Source organism: Ranitomeya imitator, chromosome 10 (genome assembly GCF_032444005.1).
Source record: "Ranitomeya imitator isolate aRanImi1 chromosome 10, aRanImi1.pri, whole genome shotgun sequence".
In the NCBI taxonomy this organism is placed as follows: domain Eukaryota; kingdom Metazoa; phylum Chordata; class Amphibia; order Anura; family Dendrobatidae; genus Ranitomeya; species Ranitomeya imitator.
This window is the reverse complement of record NC_091291.1, coordinates 72,906,328-72,929,243: the sequence shown is the minus strand read 5'-3', so window position 1 is coordinate 72,929,243 and position 22,916 is coordinate 72,906,328. Positions and strand designations below refer to the sequence as shown.

The following is a 22,916-nucleotide window of genomic DNA, read 5'->3' as shown; positions in this document are numbered from 1 at the left end:
TTCTGTCCACAGGTGTGGACTTATCCATTCTGTGCTTTCTATGTTTTGTCCAGCTTGTCAGTATGAATTAATTCAATGAAGCTGGAAGCTCTTGGAAGCAGATTTACCCTCCACACCTTTAGTCAGGTGTGGAGATTTTTGTAAACTCTGTGTGGATTTTTTGTAGTGTTTTATACTGACCGCACAGTATTCCATCCTGTCCTATCTATCTAGCTAGACTGGCCTCCTGTGCTACATCCTGGTTTCATTCTGTGTATGTCTTTTTCCTCTCCACTCACAGTCATTACTTGTGGGGGGCTATCTATCCTTTGGGGATTTTCTCTGAGGCAAGATAGTTTTCCTGTTTCTATCTTTAGGGGTAGTTAGTTCTCAGGCTGTGACGAGGTGCCTAGGGAGTGTCAGGAGCATCCCACGGCTACTTCTAGTGTTGTGTTGAGCTTAGGGACTGCGGTCAGTACAGGTACCACTTTCTTCAGAGCTCGTCCCATGTTGCTCCTAAACCACCGTTTCATAACACAGAAGATCACTCTCCACGGCGTCTCCAGACTCTGTCACATGTGCTCATCTGTGAAGAGCACAAGGCACCAGTGGCGAATTTGCCAATCCTGGTGTTCTGTGGCAAATGCCAATCGTCCTGCATGGTGTTGGGCTGTGAGCACAACCCCCATCTGTGGACGTTGGGCACTCAGACCATCCTCATGGACTCGGTTTCTAACCTTTTTGTGCAGACACATGAACATTTGTGGCCTGCTGGAGGTCATTTTACAGGGCTCTGGCAGTGCTCCTCCTGTTCCTCCTTGCACACAGGCTGAGGTAGCGGTCCTGCTGCTGGGTTGTTGCCCTATGGCCCCCTCCACATCTCCTGGTGTACTGGCCTGTCTCCTAGTAGCACCTCCAGTCTCTGGACACTACGCTGACAGACACAGCCAACTTTCTTGCCACAGCTCGCATTGATGTGCCATCCTGGATGAGCTGCACTACCTGAGCCACTTGTGTAGGTTGCACAGTCCGTCTCATGCTACCACGAGTGTGAAAGCACAACCAACATTCAAAAGTGACCAAAACATCAGCCAGAAAGCATTGGTACTGAGATGTGGTCTGTGGTCCCCCCCTGCAGAACCACTCCTTTATTGAGTATGTCTTGATAATTGCCAATAATTTCCATCTGTTGTCTATTCTATTTGCTTCCTAAATGGACAGTTTGATTTCACAGAAGTTTTATTTACTTGGAGTTATATTCTGTTGTTTAAGTGTTCCCTTTATTTTTTTGAGCAGTGTATTTATGTTTGGGAATCCTAATGGTTTCTGTTGCTGTAAATTCAATGTTTTGCACTGGAATGAATATCAGCCCAAATGATGGAAATACAGTGCTGTGCAAATTAACTGGGACAAAGCATTTTTTAAGTAAAATCGTAAGTTGGTTACCAGTCAGTGATTCAAACCAGTTTTAATATATAATAAATAAATCTTGGTCAACTAGCCAGTGGAAAAGGGGTAATTTTCAGAATTAGTATGTAACAGTGCATTATAATATTTTATTATTAAATATTCAATGTTTTTTTGCTTTGTCCCAATTAATTTGCACAGCACTGTATCATAGGCATGTTTGGTGTGTAGGATGGTAAGAATATGCTGAGAAACATGGCAGTTATATTATTCCACTAGGAGGTTCCTGTGGGAAATTATGACCTAAAGTATAATTAGATCCTAAACTGGGTTATTCTTTGCACATGATAAGTCATTCTCCTCTTGCTTCAGTAAAGAGAGTGGCGAGGTGTTTGGATAAGACCCTATATCACATCTCCTAAAGAGAAACTCAAGGTCAGTGCCTAGGTGAAGCAACATGTATGAAGTTACCATATTTTTCAGACTATAAGACGCAGCGTTCCATAAGATGCAACCCAAATTTTGAGGAGAAAATATTTTTATTTTTATGTTAAAATGTCCGAAATTAGCTTGCCAGGGTAACAGGTTAAACGAAGAAAGAAAGGTCAACCACAGAGTCGATATTCAATGTGGTGAAAAATCAATGGTAGTTTATTAAATTACATCAGGTGACAACAACAGAAAAAAAAATCAATGTACACTAAAAGTAAAAAAACAGGGCTGCACAATCAGACATGAAAATGACTGTAGTCAAGAGGTAGAGAAAGGGCTTAATGTTGAGTGCCAATTACTGCGAATAAATGAATAAAAGTGCACAGATGTATATATACAAGCGTATAAAGAGACCAAGGATTATATAAAGTGCCCCCCCCATAAGCTACATTTGAACTATAAGTTGTACTCGCAGTTTCCACTGAAACTTTGGGGGGGAGTGCATCTTATAGTTCGAAAAATACGGTATGTCCAAATTTTTGCAAAGTATTTTCCGCAAAGGTGCACTCACTGACCTAATCATAAGAGGTTTCTTCATTTACCGTATATACTCGAGTATAAGCTGAGATTTTCAGCCCATTTTTTTTAGGAAAGTGCCCCTCTCAGCTTATACTCGAGTCATTGTCACAGGGGGGTTTGGCGGGGGAGGGGGAGTGGCGGCTGTGACATACTCACCTGCTCCTAGCGAGGTCCCTGCATCTCCGATGGTCTCCAGGCGCCAGCAGCGCTTCCAGCTTTGAACGGCCACGTGGTACCGCTCATTACAGTAATGAATATGGACACGACTCCACTCCCATAGGGGTGGAGCCGCATATTCATTACTGTAATGAGCGGTACTAGTGACCGCTCAAAGCTGGAAGAGCTGCTGGTGCCCAGAGAGTCCATCAGATAAGCTGCCAGGGACCGTGCCAGGAGCAGGCGAGTATAATGGGGAGGGGGAGCATGGAGATATTCACCTGTCCTCGTAAAACTGCTGGGTGCCGCTCCATCTTCCACGACATCTGGCTGTGAAGCTCAGGTCAGAGGGCGCAATGTCGTGGTTAGTGCGCGCCCTCTGCCGGAGCATCAGTGCAAATGAGGCGGAATATGGACCGGCGCCCAGCGGTGGAACAGGGAAAGGTGACTATAGCAAGTGCCGAGGGCCTGAGCGACGAGAGGTGAGTATGTCTTTTTTTTTTAATCGCAGCAACAGCACATAGGGCATAATAGTCTATGGAGCATCTTATGGAGCCATAATCAGCATTTGTGCAGCATTATATGGGGCAAATATGTCTATGGAGCATCTTATGGGGCCATAATCAGCATTTGTGCAGCATTATATGGGACAAATGTCTGTATGGAGCATCTTATGGGGCCATAATCAGCATTTGTGCAGCATTATATAGGGCAAATGTCTGTATGGAGCATCTTAAGGGGCCATAATCAGCATTTGTGCAGCACTGTATGGGGCAAATGTCTCTATGGAGCATCTTATGGGGCCATAATCAACATTTGTGCAGCACTGTATGGGGCAAATGTCTCTATGGAGCATATTATGGGGCCATAATCAGCATTTGTGCAGCATTATATGGGGCAAATGTCTGTATGGAGCATCTTATGGGGCCATGTGCAGCATTATATGGGGCAAATATCTGTATGGAGCATCTTATGGGGTCATAATCAACATTTGTGCAGCATTATAAGGGGCATATTTTAATATGGAGCATCTTATGGGGCTCATCAAACTTTATGGAGCATTATATGGGGCGTATTTTGTATGGAGCATCTTATGGGGCCCATCATGAACTGTATGGAGCATTATACGGGGCTCCTGATTCAATATGGATATTCAAAAACACTTAACCTACTGATGTCTCAATTAATTTGACTTTTATTGGTATCTATTTTTATTTTTGACATTTACCGGTAGCTGCTGCATTTTCCACCCTAGGCTTATACTCAAGTTGTTAAGTTTTCCCAGTTTTTTTGTGGCAAAACTAGGGGTCTCGGCTTATATTCAGTCAGCTTATACTCGAGTATATACGAGTTTATCATTTTGTAAACACTGCACCTTTGTTTTGTATTTTAAACTTTAATATCTTTGTTTCCTGCAGCTCCAAATGTACCCACAACCCTGAAGAAAGAAAGTATAGCCTGATTGTATTACCCTTCTGATGCTAGAGAGCAAAAAGAGTGGAGTGTGTGCTAACGAGTTACTCAGTGCAGGCGTTGTACTTTTTTTTTAAGTTTCTACAAATTGTCTGACTAGAGGATTGCCGATCAAGCCTGATAACACAGACAGCAGCGACTGAGACTTTAATCATTATACACCTTGAATAGTGTTGTGCCTGCAAGATTATTTCTACCCCCTTCATCACACTCTACTGTAACAATGGATATCTCTACACTGTTGTTGTTATCTTTTTATAGGTTTTATATCTACCCTATAAATAATTCTCCAACCCTTTACTGTGTCCTAGCGCATGGTTTGTAAGGGTTGACTTACGGCTCCTTTGCTTTATTATGGGGACTTTTTTCTTCCAACTGTTTAGAAGATACTTGTTATATAGAATTTATAAGACAAATTATTGCTTTATATCATTGAACAAAATTAGACATGGGTACTTACTTTTTGTCTGAGGTCGAAGGTCATTGAGTTGCAAGTTGGATGGCAATGACATGTGCTCCCGGGGCAGGCAACTGTTATTGAGCTTCATGTTATTAGAAGTGCTGTAAAATACATAAAGACCATTGACAATCTAAAAGTGTGCTCTCCACTGACAGTAGAAATGAAGAGAGGAAGCTTTGTGTGATTATTATCCCCATCATAGGAAGAGCCGTCTGTAGCTACATGCGTGTGCTGTAATTATATACCTATACAGCATACAGACGCCTGAATATATATATAAACCGTTTACATCAGCGTGGTCTGCGTGGTAGACGACCTGCAAGGGTACCTGACCACACCACCAGGAACAGGAGTCATCGTCTTGCATGGGCCAGGATGCATCTACGCTGGACGAGGGACCAGGGGCCTCAGTGTTGTTCCCTCATGAAAGTAGATTCACAGTGACCAGAAATGATGGCCACCAACGATGTTGGATAAGTCAAGGAGACCGCTATACATCAGCCACTGTTGTCACCAGACGAGCCTTTGGTGGTAGTGATAGTGTGGGCAAGTGTGCCTAGTCAATACAGAACTGCCCTACACTTTGTCACAAGCCCCTACTACTTGAATAATATCATTAATCCAGTCTTTGTGCCTCTGCACAAACAACACAGGCCTAATCTCATCTTCATGGATGACAATACTCAAACTCATCGAGGTCGCATCATTAGGGAGCAGCTGCTGGAGACTGGGGTACCTCAAATGGAGTGGCCTGCACTTTCTACAGACCTGAATTCCTTAGAAAACCACAAATACAATTTATATCAGTGCCGCCCAGGACAGGAGCAGAAGAGTTGTAATAATGAGCCTCCTGCTCTGCTGGGAACTCCAATTATTGCTGGAGAAGGTGCAAGCAGGGGACATCGATGGCACGATGCAGTGACGTCATTGTACTGTCAAGCACCCAATGCTGCACTTCATAGAAGAGAAGATGGTGGACGGGAGCCTGGACTAGGTGATTATAAGAATTTAGTAAAAAAAAAGCTTATATTACTTAGCCATGAAATGGTAGTTCAGCTGATAGCCAAGTCACAATTGAAGAAATCTCGTCATATGCCATTACTGACGAGCGTCCGTTGTCAATAATGGCTGTCAACAAGGAGGAGGAAGCATTTCCTGAAGCCAATATCCCTGAGTTGGAGCTGCCCAGGGGAAACTTTAAAACCACCCAACTGAGGAACTTTGATTAAAAAAATATTTTGTAGCAGAGGAGAGAGGACGCACCTTGGGAGAGCTCATAGAATCCTGATTATATCCTGCCATTAAGACCCCTTTTAAGTTCGGTTTACATGCCAAGGCTGAAGCCCTTGGACCCTGGGAGGCGTTTGGCCACTATACAGGAGCGCTGTGAGGACCCGAGACGCTGGGAGCCGAGGGATCCTGAATGGTCGGTGGGAGCTGTGTGAGGTGGCGGCCATTTTATAAGCGCGCGCTCCAACAAGAAACAGCACGGCGCCAACTTTTACCGCTGCTGGGAGCCCCCCTTGAGCCCCGGAAGATCCCCGATACCTGCGGGTGAGAGCTACGGAGCTCTGGTGCGCCGGGAGCTGGAGGGACTTGAGCTGCGATGCCTGTGTGAGGCGGCGGGCATTACTAAAGCGCGCGCTCTGACAGGAGGAGAAGATATGCTGCTCACCATCAATGCAGCGCTGTCCAGGAGGTGAGCACACATTCTGAAACTCATTAAGGGGATGAACGGTGTGTGCCCTGGAAAATTGGGCTCCGCGCTCCCCTATCAGGAAGACACTTAGCCTGCCGGTGCTATTTCTTTGGAGGGCTTACCCCCTCCTTTCTGCTGCCTTTGCGGGTGCTGTGGTCCCCTCCCCCCCCCTATACACGGAGCTCTGGTGAAGACCAGGAACTGCCACATTTACTACTCTAAACACTTCACCCATTTAGTGGTGCCTCATAACATAAACACTTTGCACTAGCCCCGCCGTGTCTGTGACTGGAGCTTGGAACTATTCTATAATATAATTTCAATCATCCTGTAGCCTTATACTACTGTTAGCTATGAAGCATTCTAAGGGCTCAGGTACCGCTGATAAATTGAAAAGATATGCCAGGGATGATCCCTCGGATAGTGTGGGAACCCTTAGAAACAATCCCTCACAAGCTCAGCACAAAAGTCGCCTTTCTGATAAGTAATGAGGGTGAACAAGAAGAACTGACTCTTAAACAGGCATCTGAGCAGTTAATGCAAGCTATTTCCTTTACCAGATCATCTCTTACTGAAAAATATAGAGGATGTGCACACTGAGGTGGGATTTCTAAGGCAAGATATGCAGGCCATGAGGGGGCGCATTAAGGAGGTGGAAATAAGAGTGTCACAGATAGAAGACACTATTACACCCATGGTGGCTAAGTTGACAAAGGTAGCTGGCTCTATAAATGCTTGGAAACAAAAAGCAGATGATTTGGAGAACAGACTACGTCGGAATAATATCCAAATTATTGGTCTGCTGGAACGTACAAAGGGCCAGCAGCCCGAACATTTTTTTTAGAGGGATGGCTTAAGGCCTCTCTGGGAGATGAATTCTCCTCAACATTCTCTGTGGAAAGGGCCCACAGGGTTCCCACAAGGCCTCTTCCTCCTGGAGCTCCATCCAGACCTCTTTTGGTGCGTCTCCTCAACTGCAAGGATAGAGACGCTATTCTACGACTGGCACAGCAAAAAAGCCCTATCAAATTTCATAATGCTACAATCTCGATTTTTCCAGATTTCTTTATGTAACTTCAGAAGCAGCGGGCACAGTTCATGGAAATAAAGAAGCAGCTCAGAGACCAAAACGTCATGTACTCCATGATCTATCCAGCTCGACTCCGAATTGTTCATGAGGGTTCTTCTATATTTTTCAATGATCCTGAGGAAGTGGCTGAATGGCTGCGGACCCATAAGGCGTGTAATGCAAAGAAATACTAATGTATTCATGCTATAACCAAATTTTCTGATAACTATATAATGGAGCTCTCTCTATGGGCGTCCAACCCAACAACAATATCGGACGCTGAATCTAGTGAGGGTATCCCCGTATTCACTCATCAATAGGAGCATAGGGGTTCACTCCTATATTGTTTGGTTTTTGCTCTGTTTCTTCTCTTATGACTGTTGTATTTGTTATTTAGGTAGAAGTCGCCGCCAGCAGCTTTCTTGTTCTTTGTGTGATGTCCCTGTACTTTGCCCAAACACTAATGCATATCATATTTTGATGAATAAGTATGGGATCTGAAATAGTATGTATGACATGGAATGTGCGGGGCATCAAATCTCCCCGGAAGAAAATTAAGGTATTTTCGCAGATCAAACACTATCATCCTCATGTTGTGGCTCTGGTGGAGACGCACTTGACTAGAGATACAGCCCGATGTGTACAGAAGCTATGAGTACAATGGTCCATCCAGGGGTTTCACACTAGCTACTCGAGAGGGGTTTCACTGCTAATCCGTAGAGATGTTAGGGTACCGTCACACAGTGCCATTTTTATCGCTACGACGGTACGATTCGTGACGTTCCAGCGATATCCATACGATATCGCTGTGTCTGACACGCAGCAGCGATCAGGGACCCTGCTGAGAATCGTACGTCGTAGCAGATCGTTTGGAACATTCTTTCGTCGCTGGATGTCCCGCTGTCATCGCTGGATCGGTGTGACACCGATCCAGCGATGCGTTCGCTTGTAACCAGGGTAAACATCGGGTTACTAAGCGCAGGGCCGCGCTTAGTAACCCGATGTTTATCCTGGTTACCATCGTAAATGTAAAAAAAAAACCAGTACATACTTACATTCCGGTGTCCGTCAGGTCCCTTGCCGTCTGCTTCCCGCACTGACTGACTGCCGGCCGTAAAGTGAAAGAGCACAGCGTGCTGTGCTCTGCTTTCACTTTACGGCCGGCAGTCAGTGCGGGAAGCAGACTGCAAAGGGACAGACACCGGAATGTAAGTATGTACTGTTTGTTTTTTTTACGCTGGTAACCATGGTAAACATCGGGTTACTAAGCGCGGCTCTGCGCTTAGTAACCCGATGTTTACCCTGGTTACCCGGGGACCTCGGCATCGTTGGTCGCTGGAGAGCTGTCTGTGTGACAGCTCTCCAGCGACCACACAACGACTTACCAACGATCACGGCCAGGTCGTATCGCTAGTCGTGATCGTTGGTAAATCGTATAGTGTGACGGTACCCTTAGATGGGAGGCCAAGGAGGCCCGGAGAGATCCTGAAGGTCGTTTTGTGTTTGTAACTCTCGTGAATATGTAATACTGTGTGTTTATAACCCTCCTCCAGCTAATAAATCAATTCTCTGGATGGCAATGAGCTTTGCCTTAAACTACCCAGATGCAGATGTCATTTGTATGGAGGATGTCAATCTAGTTATGGATAATCACCTCGATAGACTGAGATTGGGTGATGATATATCCGGTGAGCTCCCCTCTATTGCTCCATCCCAATTGGCATTATTTATGGAGGGTAGTGGATGGCTGGATCTATGGAGGATACACCACCCTGAGATAAAAGGATATACCTGTCATTCATCTACTAGACGTTCTCTTTCCCGCATAGACTATATATTTGGATCCGGGGGACTGGCAATGTGGGTGGATAGCAACGACTGAAAGACTCAGAGACTACGTATATATCTAACCCAACTAATGGTAATAGAATTGAGTGGATAACTTCCCAGAGGCTATATGCTCAGCATACTGACACTAAATCTAAACGTAAATTATTTTTTATTCGTCAGTCCTATTTTGAACTGGGAAACCAAGCTAGCAAATTTTTGGCCTTCTTGGTGCGCCAACATAATACATCTAATACAATACTACAGATTCGAACACCAGACGGCTCACTGGTATCCTCAACTGATGAAATACTTCATTGTGTTTACGACTACTACAAGTCGCTATATAACTCTAAGAGCGGCCTCGATATTGTGGAATGATTGGATTATTTATCGGATGTATCATTTCCCACACTGAGTGCTGCCCAGCGAGCCTTCATGGATGCTGAGTTCACCTTGGAGGAGATAGAATATGCTATGATGGATATGGCCTCTAGGAAGGCTCCTGGTCCGGACGGATTTCCCATTGAATTATATAGGAAATATCGAGACATACTAGTACCACTCTTATTGAAAGTGTTTCGGGGGGTATGGGAGGAGGGATTTATTCCTGACACTTTCTATGAGGCAAATATTATTATACTTAGGAAGGAGGGGGAAGGACCCTTTGGAATGTGGATCTTACCGCCCTATATCGTTGGTAAATGTAGACTATAACATTTTTACTAAAGCTTTAACTACTAGACTGAATTCAATTATACTAGACCTTATACATCCGGACCAAACGGGATTTATGCCGGGTATAAATACGTCTGTTAACATTAGACGAGTCCAGTCGGTGATTCAATATAGCTCATTGGTACCAGACAACTGCTGGGCATTGGCATCGCTGGATGCGGCCAAAGCCTTTGACTCCCTCGAGTGGCCCTTTCTATCAGCATGTCTGCAAAAATATGGGTTTGGTGATAAATTATTAAAATGGGTTGGTATACTATATATGAAACTTAGAACCCGTTAAATTGTAAATAGCTCCATCTCTAAGCCCTTTCCATTATATAGGAGGACTCGCCAGGGGTTTCCCCTTTCTCCGGCCCTTTTCGCCCTTGCGATAGAGGCCCTGGCGATACGCATAAGGTCTTTCCCTGACAGAGGTAAAGGAATAGCTGGTCGTGTAGATACCATCGCTTATACGCTGATGATATGGTGATATTCATGGACAAGGCAAAGAAAACACTACCTCAAGTAATTGCCACTATAGATAAATTTAATAAATATTCGGGCTTATACATAAATTGGGACAAATCCGCGCTGATGCCCCTCTCCCACATCCCAATGCCACATATTGAAACTCTCTCCTCCCTCCCGATTGTACCCAATTTCAAGTATTTGGGCATCCACATATCTCAATATAGTAGATCTGATTTACAACATAATATATTTCCATTACTAGAATTGGTCAAATCTAAATTTGCAGCTTAGAATAAACTCCCGTTATCTGTAGCCGGTCGTATTAATCTGATCAAAATGATACTGCTCTCCAAGCTCAGTTATTGTCTTCAACATAGTGCTGTGATAGCGTCTAAATCCTTTTGTCACGAAGTGACTGTCCTGGTGTGACACGACCTGACGGGTCGGTCACAAAACGACGGAACACACAAGGGTACACCGGGGACACTTTATCAACGGTGGGCCCTGACGGTAGGGAACGGGGAATGGGCACCTCCTGCACTCACCTGAGGCCCTGATCTTACTACCGTCCCAATACGGGTTCTTTCAACCCGTCGCCGACCAGGATACCTTGTCCCTCACTTGCCCTGCTCTAATCCCTAAGTAGGGAACTGGCAGGTGAGAGCACTGGTCCCACCACTGCACTAATACAACACAAGGAGAGTTACACAACAAAGGGACAACGAAACAATAACAGTACACTTAGCTTTCTCTGCTGCAATGCACCGCACAGCAGAGTAAGGCACCAGGAATCAGGATTCAACTGCAGAACCAAAGCACTTAGCAAGCAGCACTTCCAGAAAGGTTGGTATCCAAAGGACCTGTATAACCAACAGTCAAGCTGAAGCACCAGGTGACCTTTTAAAGGAAGGTGGGAGTGGTAACAAACATCAGCTGACCCAGCAGCAATGCAATGCAATATCACCAGCGGCCACCGGGGGGAGAAAACTGCATTAACCCCCAACGACCAGAAAGGAAAAAACATTTTAGTCTGAAAGAAACCAGATCTGCCACAGATCCAAACATAGATGGTAACACCTTTTTTGCGAATTTGAATTTCCAAATCACATCTTTTATATGGGGGAGGTCTAGACCCAAACTTAAGTTATCTACTCTGCAGAGACCAAAGCAGGGGGTGGAGCAGCGTTACCGGATTTTTATCTATATTACTTGGCCGGTCAGGCTAGAGCAATACGTAAATTGATGCCCAATAATTATCTCCCTAACTCTGAAAGTCACTTGCTTCATTCTGCCCAAGTTGACTGTCCACTAAATTTCCTGGAACAGGAGAAAATTAGCGCCCCCCGCTTACTACCTTTACTTCGACTGGCACGATCAGTTAGGAGGCAAATTAAAAAAACTATTGGATTTATTGATATTATAGCGGAAATGCCCTTGTGGGAAAACAATTATTTACCAGTTTTGTTAAATCACCCATCCACGGACTTTTGGATTTTACATGGTGTCTCCTCAATAGGTGATATATATGATGGGGGGGATCTTTGTGTCTTTTGAGCAATTGCAAACTAAACATGGTATACCGAGATCCCAATTTTTCCGATATTTACAACTAAGATCAGCCTTTCAATCACATATGAGACATACAGGTGCAGGCAGAGCTATCTCATCTCTACCCTTGATAGGAATTCTTAACTTGCAGGGTCCTCAAGGCCTTATCTCCTCTCTATATACCAATATGTTATCATCGGGAGCTGAATCCACCGTAAGATCTATTAAGGGGAAATGGGGGGGGGACTACTTACCGATATGCAAGAGGAGGAATGGGAAGAGATTTTAGAATCTCCAATTAAAGTATCTCCATCAGTCAACAATAGGATGACCCAGCTATACATAATACATCAATCGTATTTAACTCCGATACGACTTTTTAAAATGGGTCGTTTCCAAACACCAGAATGTCTGCGAAGTCACTCACTAGATGCAGACTTTCTTCACATGATGTGGAAGTGCCCTACCATTCTTCATTACTGGAAAGAGGTGACGTCACTATTAACATCTTTGCTATCAATTCCTGTTCCCCTTGATCCATTAACTTGTATATTTGGAGTATGGGAAGAGGAGACTTGGGATCATTATATCGGTATTTTCTTACGAGAGACACTTTTTATGGCACGGAAGGTATTGGCACTGCGATGGATGGGGGGCTTATGTCCAACTCTTAGAACTTGGATTGAACTGGTAAACTCGGTTATTCCATATGAACGCACACTGTATCAGAATAGAGGTTGTCCGGGCAAATTTGAAAAAATTTGGGTAGATGGAATTCTTTCCATCTAACTCTATAGATACACCATAATCGGGCCTTGATGCCTGTCTTTGGGGGCATCGCATGAGGGACAGATATAATGCAAAGTTTCCTTTCTTCTAGTGCAGCGAATTAGTAGTTATTGTAGTTGTAGTTATAACTTAGGATTTATGATTCTATGTTTCTATTTCCATAACACATTGGTGCAAGTGACCTGACATGCACAAATTGTTATGAAAGATAACACTTGTTATAAATATACGTATTTTTTGTTGTTGTATGTTTAACAATGCATATAATTATATGTACATTAGATTACATTCAACAATAATGGATACACATGTGCATGTACCATGGTTTATTTAGTTGTTAATAAACAAATTAAAAAAAACATATATATATATATATATATATATATATATATATATATATATATATATATATATATATATATATATATATATATATATATATATATATAGTGGGGCAAAAAAGTATTTAGTCAGTCAGCAATAGTGCAAGTTCCACCACTTAAAAAGATGAGAGGCGTCTGTAATTTACATCATAGGTAGACCTCAACTAAGGGAGACAAACTGAGAAAAAAAAATCCAGAAAATCACATTGTCTGTTTTTTTAACATTTTATTTGCATATTATGGTGGAAAATAAGTATTTGGTCAGAAACAAAATTTCATCTCAATACTTTGTAATATATCCTTTGTTGGCAATGACAGAGGTCAAACGTTTTCTGTAAGTCTTCACAAGGTTGCCACACACTGTTGTTGGTATGTTGGCCCATTCCTCCATGCAGATCTCCTCTAGAGCAGTGATGTTTTTGGCTTTTCGCTTGGCAACACGGACTTTCAACTCCCTCCAAAGGTTTTCTATAGGGTTGAGATCTGGAGACTAGCTAGGCCACTCCAGGACCTTGAAATGCTTCTTACGAAGCCACTCCTTCGTTGCCCTGGCGGTGTGCTTTGGATCATTGTTATGTTGAAAGACCCAGCCACGTTTCATCTTCAATGCCCTTGCTGATGGAAGGAGGTTTGCACTCAAAATCTCACGATACATGGCCCCATTCATTCTTTCATGTACCCGGATCAGTCGTCCTGGCCCCTTTGCAGAGAAACAGACCCAAAGCATGATGTTTCCACCACCATGCTTTACAGTAGGTATGGTGTTTGATGGATGCAACTCAGTATTCTTTTTCCTCCAAACACGACAAGTTGTGTTTCTACCAAACAGTTCCAGTTTGGTTTCATCAGACCATAGGACATTCTCCCAAAACTCCTCTGGATCATCCAAATGCTCTCTAGCAAACTTCAGACGGGCCCGGACATGTACTGGCTTAAGCAGTGGGACACGTCTGGCACTGCAGGATCTGAGTCCATGGTGGCGTAGTGTGTTACTTATGGTAGGCCTTGTTACATTGGTCCCAGCTCTCTGCAGTTCATTCACTAGGTCCCCCCGCGTGGTTCTGGGATTTTTGCTCACCGTTCTTGTGATCATTCTGACCCCACGGGGTGGGATTTTGCGTGGAGCCCCAGATCGAGGGAGATTATCAGTGGTCTTGTATGTCTTCCATTTTCTAATTATTGCTCCCACTGTTGATTTCTTCACTCCAAGCTGGTTGGCTATTGCAGATTGAGTCTTCCCAGCCTGGTGCAGGGCTACAATTTTGTTTCTGGTGTCCTTTGACAGCTCTTTGGTCTTCACCATAGTGGAGTTTGGAGTCAGACTGTTTGAGGGTGTGCACAGGTGTCTTTTTATACTGATAACAAGTTTAAACAGGTGCCATTACTACAGGTAATGAGTGGAGGAAAGAGGAGACTCTTAAATAAGAAGTTACAGGTCTGTGAGAGCCAGATATCTTGATTGTTTGTTTCTGACCAAATACTTATTTTCCACCATAAAATGCAAAAAAATGATAAAAAAACAGACAATGAGATTTTCTGGATTTTTTTTTCTCAGTTTGTCTCCCATAGTTGAGGTCTACCTATGATGTAAATTACAGACGCCTCTCATCTTTTTAAGTGGTGGAACTTGCACTATTGCTGACTGACTAAATACTTTTTTGCCCCACTGTGTGTATATATATATATATATATATATATATATATATATATATATATATATATATATATATATATATATATATATATATATATATATATATATATATATATATTTATTTATTTATTTATTTTTTTTTTTTTTTTTTGTGGAAAAAGTAAGGGTACCAAATGTTGTTCTCCGGGAACCAGTATTTGGGTTGCAAGTTTGGCTAAGCATAATGATCAGTTATGTCAAGGGACCAAATTAACAGGCATGCAAAAGAGCGTTTCCTCAAGGCATGATTATGGGGGTATAGTCTGTGAAACAATTAAAATCTGTGGATCGGGTGAGGGTATTGGTGCCCTCCATGGGGAACAAATTACTCACCAAGTGGCAAGGACCCTATTAAGTGTTGGAAAAGGTTGGAGAGGGCCACTATAATGTTTACCAACCAATGAAAAGGAAGCCCCACCAGGTATGTCCTATCACTTGGTCAAGTATTGGTGGGATTGAGTTTACAATTGGTTGTGTGAAGATGCCAAGTCCCTGGTTTTGGGCAGAGAGGGAGGGTATGTAAAGGAGCAGATGGCAGAATCCTGGATAGGAGGTGCTGAGAGAGTTAAAGGAGACAAGATATGGGTCTAGTTTGAAAGGGCAGCTGAAGTGTTCATTCCTTGTCTGGGAGAACAGGTGCAAACACCTCTGGTATTTGGGTCTATGTACAGTACAGACCAAAAGTTTGGACACACCTTCTCATTTAAAGATTTTTCTGTATTTTCATGACCATGAATATTCTACATTCACACTGAAGGCATCAAAACTATGAATTAATACATGTGGAATTATATACTTAACAAAAAAGTGTGAAACAGCTGAAAATATGTCTTATATTCTAGGTTCTTCAAAGTATCCACCTTTTGCTTTGATGACTGCTTTGCACACTCTTTGCATTCTCTTGATGAGCTTCAAGAGGTAGTCACCGGAAATGGTCTTCCAACAATCTTGAAGGAGTTCCCAGAGATGCTTAGCACTTGTTGGCCCTTTTGCCTTCACTCTGTGGTCCAGCTCACCCCAAACCATCTCGATTGGGTTCAGGTCTGGTGACTGTAGAGGCCAGGTCATCTGGTGTAGCACCCCATCACTCTCCTTCTTGGTTAAATAGCCTTTACACAGCCTGGAGGTGTGTTTGGGGTCATTGTCCTGTTGAAAAATAAATGATAGTCCAACTAAACGCAAACCGGATGGAATAGCATGCCGCTGCAAGATGCTGGGGTAGCCATGCTGGTTCAGTATGCCTTCAATTTTGAATAAATCCCCAACAGTGTCACCAGCAAAGCACCCCCACACCATCACACCTTCTCAATGCTTCACGGTGGGAACCAGGCATGTAGAGTCCATCCATTCACCTTTTCTGCGTCGCATAAAGACACGGTTGTTGGAACCAAAGATCTCAAATTTGGACTCATCAAACCAAAGCACAGATTTCCACTGGTCTAATGTCCATTCCTTGTGTTCTTCAGCCCAAACAAGTCTCTTCTGCTTGTTGCCTGTCCTTAGCAGTGGTTTCCTAGCAGCTATTTTACCATGAAGGCCTGCTGCACAAAGTCTCCTCTTAACAGTTGTTGTAGAGATGTGTCTGCTGCTAGAACTCTGTGTGGCATTGACCTGGTCTCTAATCTGAGCTGCTGTTAACCTGTGATTTCTCAGGCTGGTGACTCGGATAAACTTATCCTCAGAAGCAGAGGTGACTCTTGGTCTTCCTTTCCTGGGGCGGTCCTCATGTGAGCCAGTTTCTTTGTAGCGCTTGATGGTTTTTGCAACTGCACTTGGGGACACTTTCAAAGTTTTCCCAATTTTTCGGACTGACCTTCATTTCTTAAAGTAATGATGGCCACTGTCATGATTCCAATGGCAGGGAATCACAAAAGGACAAGCACCAACGAGCTCTAGGGTGATGGAACCTGAGCTGACCGCGACCCTAAACCTGAACACACAAATAACAATAGCCGGGGAACGTGCCTACGTTGATCCTAGACGTCTCGCACCAGCCGAAGATCTAACTTCCCCTATTAGAAGAAACAGACCTCTCTTGCCTCCAGAGAAATACCCCACAGAAATAGCAGCCTCCCACATATAATGACGGTGAAATGAGAGGAAGGCACATACACAGTATGAAAACAGATTCAGCAAAATGAGGCCCGCTAAAACTAGATAGCAGAGGATACAAAAGTAAACTGCGCGGTCAGCAAAAAACCCTTCAAAAAACCATCCTGTAATTACTTGAACTCATGTTCCAACTCATGGAACATGAGGAGCAATTACAGCCCACTAGAGCAACCAGCAGCAAAGAAACAATTACATGCAAGCTGGACAAGACAAAAATAAAGCAAAACGTGGAACAAGAAAATCAAAAACTTAGCTTGTCCTGAAGATTACTGAAGCCAGAAGCTGAGGTAACAAAACACTCTGATAACCTTGATAGCCGGCGGGGAAATGACAAGAAAGCCCGGTTAAATAGGAAACTCCCAAATCCTAATAGAACAGGTGGACACCAGAGACAGCAGAAAACAAATCACCCAGTACCATCAGTAACCACCAGAGGGAGCCCAAAAACAGAACTCACAACAGGCCACTCGTTTTTTTTTACTTAGAATTTGTTTTATGGCAGGAAAAAAGCAGCTAACAGTCTATTCAGTAGGACTATCAGCTGTGTATCCACCAGACTTCTGTACAACACAACTGATGGTCCCAACCCCATTTATAAGGCAAGAAATCCCACTTATTAAACCTGACAGGGCACACCTGTGAAGTGAAAACCATTCCTGGTGACTACCTCTTGAAGCTCATCAAGAGAATGCCAAGAGTGTGCAAAGCAGTCATCAAAGCAAAAGATGGCTACTTTGAAGAACCTAGAATATAAGACATAATTTCAGTTGTTTCACACTTTTTGTTAAGTATATAATTCCACATATGTTAATTCATAGTTTTGATGCCTTCAGTGTGAATGAAGAATTTTCATAGTCATGAAAATACAGAAAAATCTTTAAATGAGGTGTGTCCAAACTTTTGGTCTGTACTGTATACAAGGTGGAGGACCTGTGTAAGTTGTTTAAACTCTGCAAGAGGCCGATGTCAGGGTTCAACCCCTCAGGGTGTCTGGGATGTAATTACTGGCAGCTCGGCCGTCCAATCTGGTACAGGGGCGTGCTGAAACTGTCAGTACTTTGACAGCATAGCCATCCAATCTGGTTCAGGCGCGTGCTGAGCTGTCAGTGTGTTGATTGACAACTCAACTAGCCAATCTGTGACTGGGAGGTGTCGGCTGTCTCCAAGTGATCACTATAAGTGATTGCCATGCCTACTTAACTGAGCAGCTTCTCCCAGACCACTGGCAGATGTACCTTCAACAAGTGAGGTTTGTTCTCCCTGTGCCTTGAGTTCTGTATGCTTGATCTGTTGCCTGACTTTGGATTTTGTACTGACCTGTTGTTGTTGCCTGTTTAACCCCTTCTGCTCTGATCCGTTATCCTCCCGATACTCCGACCTCAGAACTTTACCTGACTACGCTTTTTGTCTAGTCTTGTTTATGACGTATCTTCCTGGCTTCTGATCTTGGACTCCTTGACCATTCTGACTCACGGCTTGACTGTGAGAAGTGACTAGCATCACAGCCGAGTGTTGGACTTTGAATATTGAGCAGCTGAACTGCTCTGTTACTTCTATATGGACTCTTTGTTTTGTTATTACTTTCTGCTGGAAGTTTATGGCGTTAATAAACTTTCCTGTTTGGACAAGAAACTGCGAGCTTGAGTGAACGGTGCAAACTATCAACGAGCTATATCCCTACACTACCCATAGCCATCACACACAATTTCCATTTACATCTGTTTATTACAGAAGCCAGTACACAGTGCCAAAAAATCGTATAATGGACAGCAGGGGTCCTCGATGGAATGCTTTATTTTGATGAGTGAAATAAAGAGCTGCATACAAGAATTACAGAATTTGCAACAGAAATCCTGAATGAGACCTCTAATGCAGATGTAAGCAAAATTTTAATAAGAGGAGGTGTCTGAGGACTTGAAAACCCTTTTGAGTTTAGAAGTAAACCCTTTTTTATTGTTAAAAATTGTTTTGATCCCACTATACCCAATGTCCAATCACAAAGGTGATATTGTGGTTGCATTTCAAGTATGAAATCACAGCATCATAGAGAAAATGCATAAATGCAAACATCTATAGGTATCCGTCAGATATTCTGATCAGGAAACTAAAAGAAATCTGTGTTCCTCTGAATGAAGACACCCAGACTCAATCTACTATGTCTGAGTGCCCACCTAGGAGGCGTATATGCCCAAAAATGGTGTATGACGTTCACTCTGTCAGCACCATTATTGCCCAGTTGGCGCATACGCCCAAATCCTGTTTTATGGTGAAGTTCAGACGTAAGCCTCATCAGGCACAACAGACGAGTGTCAAAACGCAGTGTGAAAGCACCCTAAGGTTTGTGTGTGGTTGGTTTTATCTGCTGAAGTGGCTTCAAGTAAAAAACCTGTTTGTTAATAGGTGTAATGAGAGACCTGCATCTCCTGGTCATGCATATATAATGCAAGTACTATACAAGGCTCAATGGGTTGTTCAGCAATTAAAAAACATTTTTAAAAGGGCTCAGATTTTTTTTTAAATAAAAGCTCTTGTCCCAGATCTTATTTACTCTTTTCCCGCAGGTGTCTACTTTCTTGGTCTCATCTTGATATAGCTAACATAGAAAAAACTCAGAAAAAATACATACCATGAGATACGGCCTTCCCAAAACCCTGTCTGATGACAAATGCACACATAGCAGGATGCAGCATGCCTCCACTGATAAAGGCTAGGGGCGGCACAGGTGCAAACTACTTGATAAAAACAGCCACCCCAACCAACCATTGCAGGGGTTGGCTGCCTAGCAGAAAAAATGCACATAGTGAGTTATATCAATGTGCATTTTTTCTGCTAGGCAGCCAACCCCTGCAATGGTTGGTTGGGGTGGCTGTTTTTATCAAGTAGTTTGCACCTGTGCAACTCCTAGCCTTTATTAGTGGAGGCCTGCTGCATCCTGCTAAGGGTGCATTTGTCATCAGACAGGGTTTTGGGAAGGCCATATCTCATGGTATGTATCTCATCTTGATATACCAGAAATTTCCTCTAAGCCAATCATTGGATGCTCAACTCAACTAGTGATTGCCTGATGGGCATTTACAGTCATTTCGAGATTGTAGAGACCATGATGCTAAGAACCAGGTGTGCATCAAAATAAGACTCTGAACATTTACCGTATTTTTCAGATTAAAAGTTTCACTTTTTTTTTCTCCCAAATTTGGGGTACTAGTGGCCATTTTCCCGGGGTAGACCAAATTGAAAAGTATGGAAACTACAGTGCTCTGGGCTTTTACAAAATGTCAGAGAAGCCCCCACACCGCCGAACACCACCTCCTACCAGCCTGGGGCCCACAGCATCGCCTCAGTACTGCCTCAGCTGAACACCACCTCATACCAACCTGGGGCCGCAACATCGCCTCAGTCCTGCCTTAGCTGAACACCACCTCCTACCAGCCTGGGGCCATAGCATCGCCTCAGTCCTGCCTCAGCTGAACACCACCTCCTTCCAGCCTGTGGCCCACAACATCGCCTCAGTCCTGCCTCATCTGAACACCACCTCCTACCAGCCTGGGACCTGCAGCATCGCCTGAGTCCTACCTCAGCTGAACACCACCTTGTACCAGCCTGGTGCCCGCAGCATCACCTCAGTCGTACCTCAGCTGAACACCACCTCCTACCAGCCTGGGGCCGCAGCAATGCCTCAGTCGTACCTCAGCTGAACACCACCTCCTACCAGCCTGGGGCCGCAGCAATGCCTCAGTCCTACTTCAGCTGAACACCACCTCCTTCCAGCCTGGGGCCCACATCATCGCCTCAGTTCTGCCTCAGCTGAACACCACCTCCTACCAGCCTGGGGCCGCAGCAATGCCTCAGTCCTACTTCAGCTGAACACCACCTCCTTCCAGCCTGGGGCCCACAGCATCGCCTCAGTTCTGCCTCAGCTGAACACCACCTCCTACCAGCCTGGGGCCCACAGCATCGCCTCAGTCCTACTTCAGCTGAACAACACCTCCTACCAGCCTGGGGCCGCAGCATCGCCTCAGTCCTGCCTCAGCTGAACACCACCTCCTACCAGCCTGGGGCCGCAGCATCGCCTCAGACCTGCCTCAGCTGAACACCACCTCCTACCAGCCTGGGGCCGCAGCATCGCCTCAGTCCTGCCTCAGCTGAACACCACCTCCTACCAGCCTGGGGCCCACAGCATCGCCTCAGTCCTACTTCAGCTGAACACCACCTCCTACCAGCCTGGGGCCGCAGCATAGCCTCAGTTCTACTTTTTTTTTTTTACTTTAAGTCCCTTTCAAAAATCATTTTAATTTGCTGGACAACCCCTTTAAGTAGCAGACATCACGGGCTTGGCATAAAGTTTAGCTAGACATGATCAGCTCATTTCTCACCTTAGTGTTAGCTGGTTTCCCATATGATCTAAAAAAGAAAGATTATTGGTAAATTTTGTAAGAGGTGCATTTGAATTGTCACGAACATCCCACCCCTTACATTTCCTTATCCAACTAGGATGATTTCTTGTCACCACTCACATCGGATTCTTTTCTTTTTCAGCACAAGACAACAGACGAGGATATTAACCAGAAGAATCCCAGCAATCAGTGCAGACCCTGCCCCAATCAGAAGCACCAGTGGGAGCTCCACCCTGACGGACAGGAGGTCTGTGATTTGGAGAAAGAATTGGATTATTCTTCAGACTCATACTAGTATCATAGATGTATTGCTACAGGTTCAGATAACTCACCTGCTGGTGTAACAGACGTATGACTCACTTCACTTTGTTTGGTGTTAACTTTTACCCTCAGGCTACCATTGCCATCTATACTGCGAGTGTCCAACAGGAGAAAGCGAGAAGAATTGGTGAAGAATCGTCCATCTTGATCTCGAAGGGGGAAGCCAGATGGAGGCTGATTCTGGATCACTAGCAGAAGTAGGAGGGATAATCCAGAGACATGGGGTGTACTAACTGGAGAGTCTGGTGGGACTGACAGGTAGAAAATGTATCACAGATTATAATTATGCACTATATAGATATTTTTTTGGCCGCACATTATGTGTTTACTTTATACACTGCAAGGATCTAAGTGTCTAATTCTGGAACAACTCTTTATCTAACCTAAAAAATATTTACTAATACACTGCTCAAAAAAATAAAGGAAACACTAAAATCCCACCTCCTAGATACTGTATCACTGAATGAAATATTCCAGTTGCAAATCATTATTCACTACATAGTGGAATGTGTTGAGAACAATAAAATCTAAAAATTATCAACTAATATCCCATGGAGGTCTGGAGTTGGAATGATGCTCAAAATCAAAGTGGAAAATGAAGTTACAGGCCGATCCAACTTCAGTGGAAATGCCTCAAGACAAGGAAATGATGCTCAGTAGTGTGTGTGGCATCCACGTACCTGTATGACCTCCCTACAATGCCTGGGCATGCTCCTGATGAGGCGGCGGATGGTCTCCTGAGGGATCTCCTCCCAGACCTGGACTAAAGCATCCACCAACTCCTAGACAGTCTGTGGTGCAACGTGACATTGGTGAATGGTGCGAGACATGATGTCCCAGATGTGTTCAATCGGATTCAGGTCTGGGGAACAGGCGGGCCAGTCCATAGCTTCAATGCCTTCATCTTGCAGGAACTGTTGACTCACTCCAGCCACATGAGGTCTGGCATTGTCCTGCATTAGGAGGCACCCAGGGCTGTTGTGAATTCTGTGGTCAAGCTCCCTCCTGTGGTCATGAGTGGTACTTCGGCTGGTTCTGTCTATGAGCTTCCTCTGGTGGATGTGAGTGGGGCTGCGGCTTCTGAGTTTCCTTCCTCAGGTGACGAGGTTAAGTCGTTAGGTGCTGCTCTATTTAACTCCACCTAGTTCTTTGTTCCTGGCCTCCAGTCAATGTTCCAGTATTGGTCTTGCTCTCTCCTGGATCGTTCTTGTGGCCTGTCTGCCCTGTATAAGCTAAGTTTTGCTTGTGTTACTTTTGTTTGCTATTTTTTCTGTCCAGCTTGCTATATTGGTTTTTCTTGCTTGCTGGAAGCTCTGAGACGCAGAGGGAGCACCTCGGTACCGTTAGTCGGTGCGGAGGGTCTTTTTGCCCCCTCTGCGTGGTTGTTTGTAGGTTTTTGTGCTGACC

At 44.1% G+C, this 22,916-nt stretch overlaps 1 protein-coding gene across 2 annotated transcripts in view; it reads right to left on the bottom strand.

The window, feature by feature from the left end:
* The window catches only part of TMEM25 (transmembrane protein 25), a 105,583-nt gene that overhangs the window by 13,660 nt on the left and 69,007 nt on the right, over positions 1-22,916 (bottom strand). For both annotated transcript variants that reach the window (XM_069740718.1, XM_069740719.1), the window contains 4 exons: positions 21,521-21,760; positions 21,309-21,437; positions 21,168-21,195; positions 4,487-4,587 (listed from right to left, as the gene is read on the bottom strand). In XM_069740718.1, the coding sequence (XP_069596819.1) occupies positions 4,487-4,587; positions 21,168-21,195; positions 21,309-21,437; positions 21,521-21,760 (498 nt within the window). The remainder of the gene's footprint in view (positions 1-4,486; positions 4,588-21,167; positions 21,196-21,308; positions 21,438-21,520; positions 21,761-22,916) is intronic.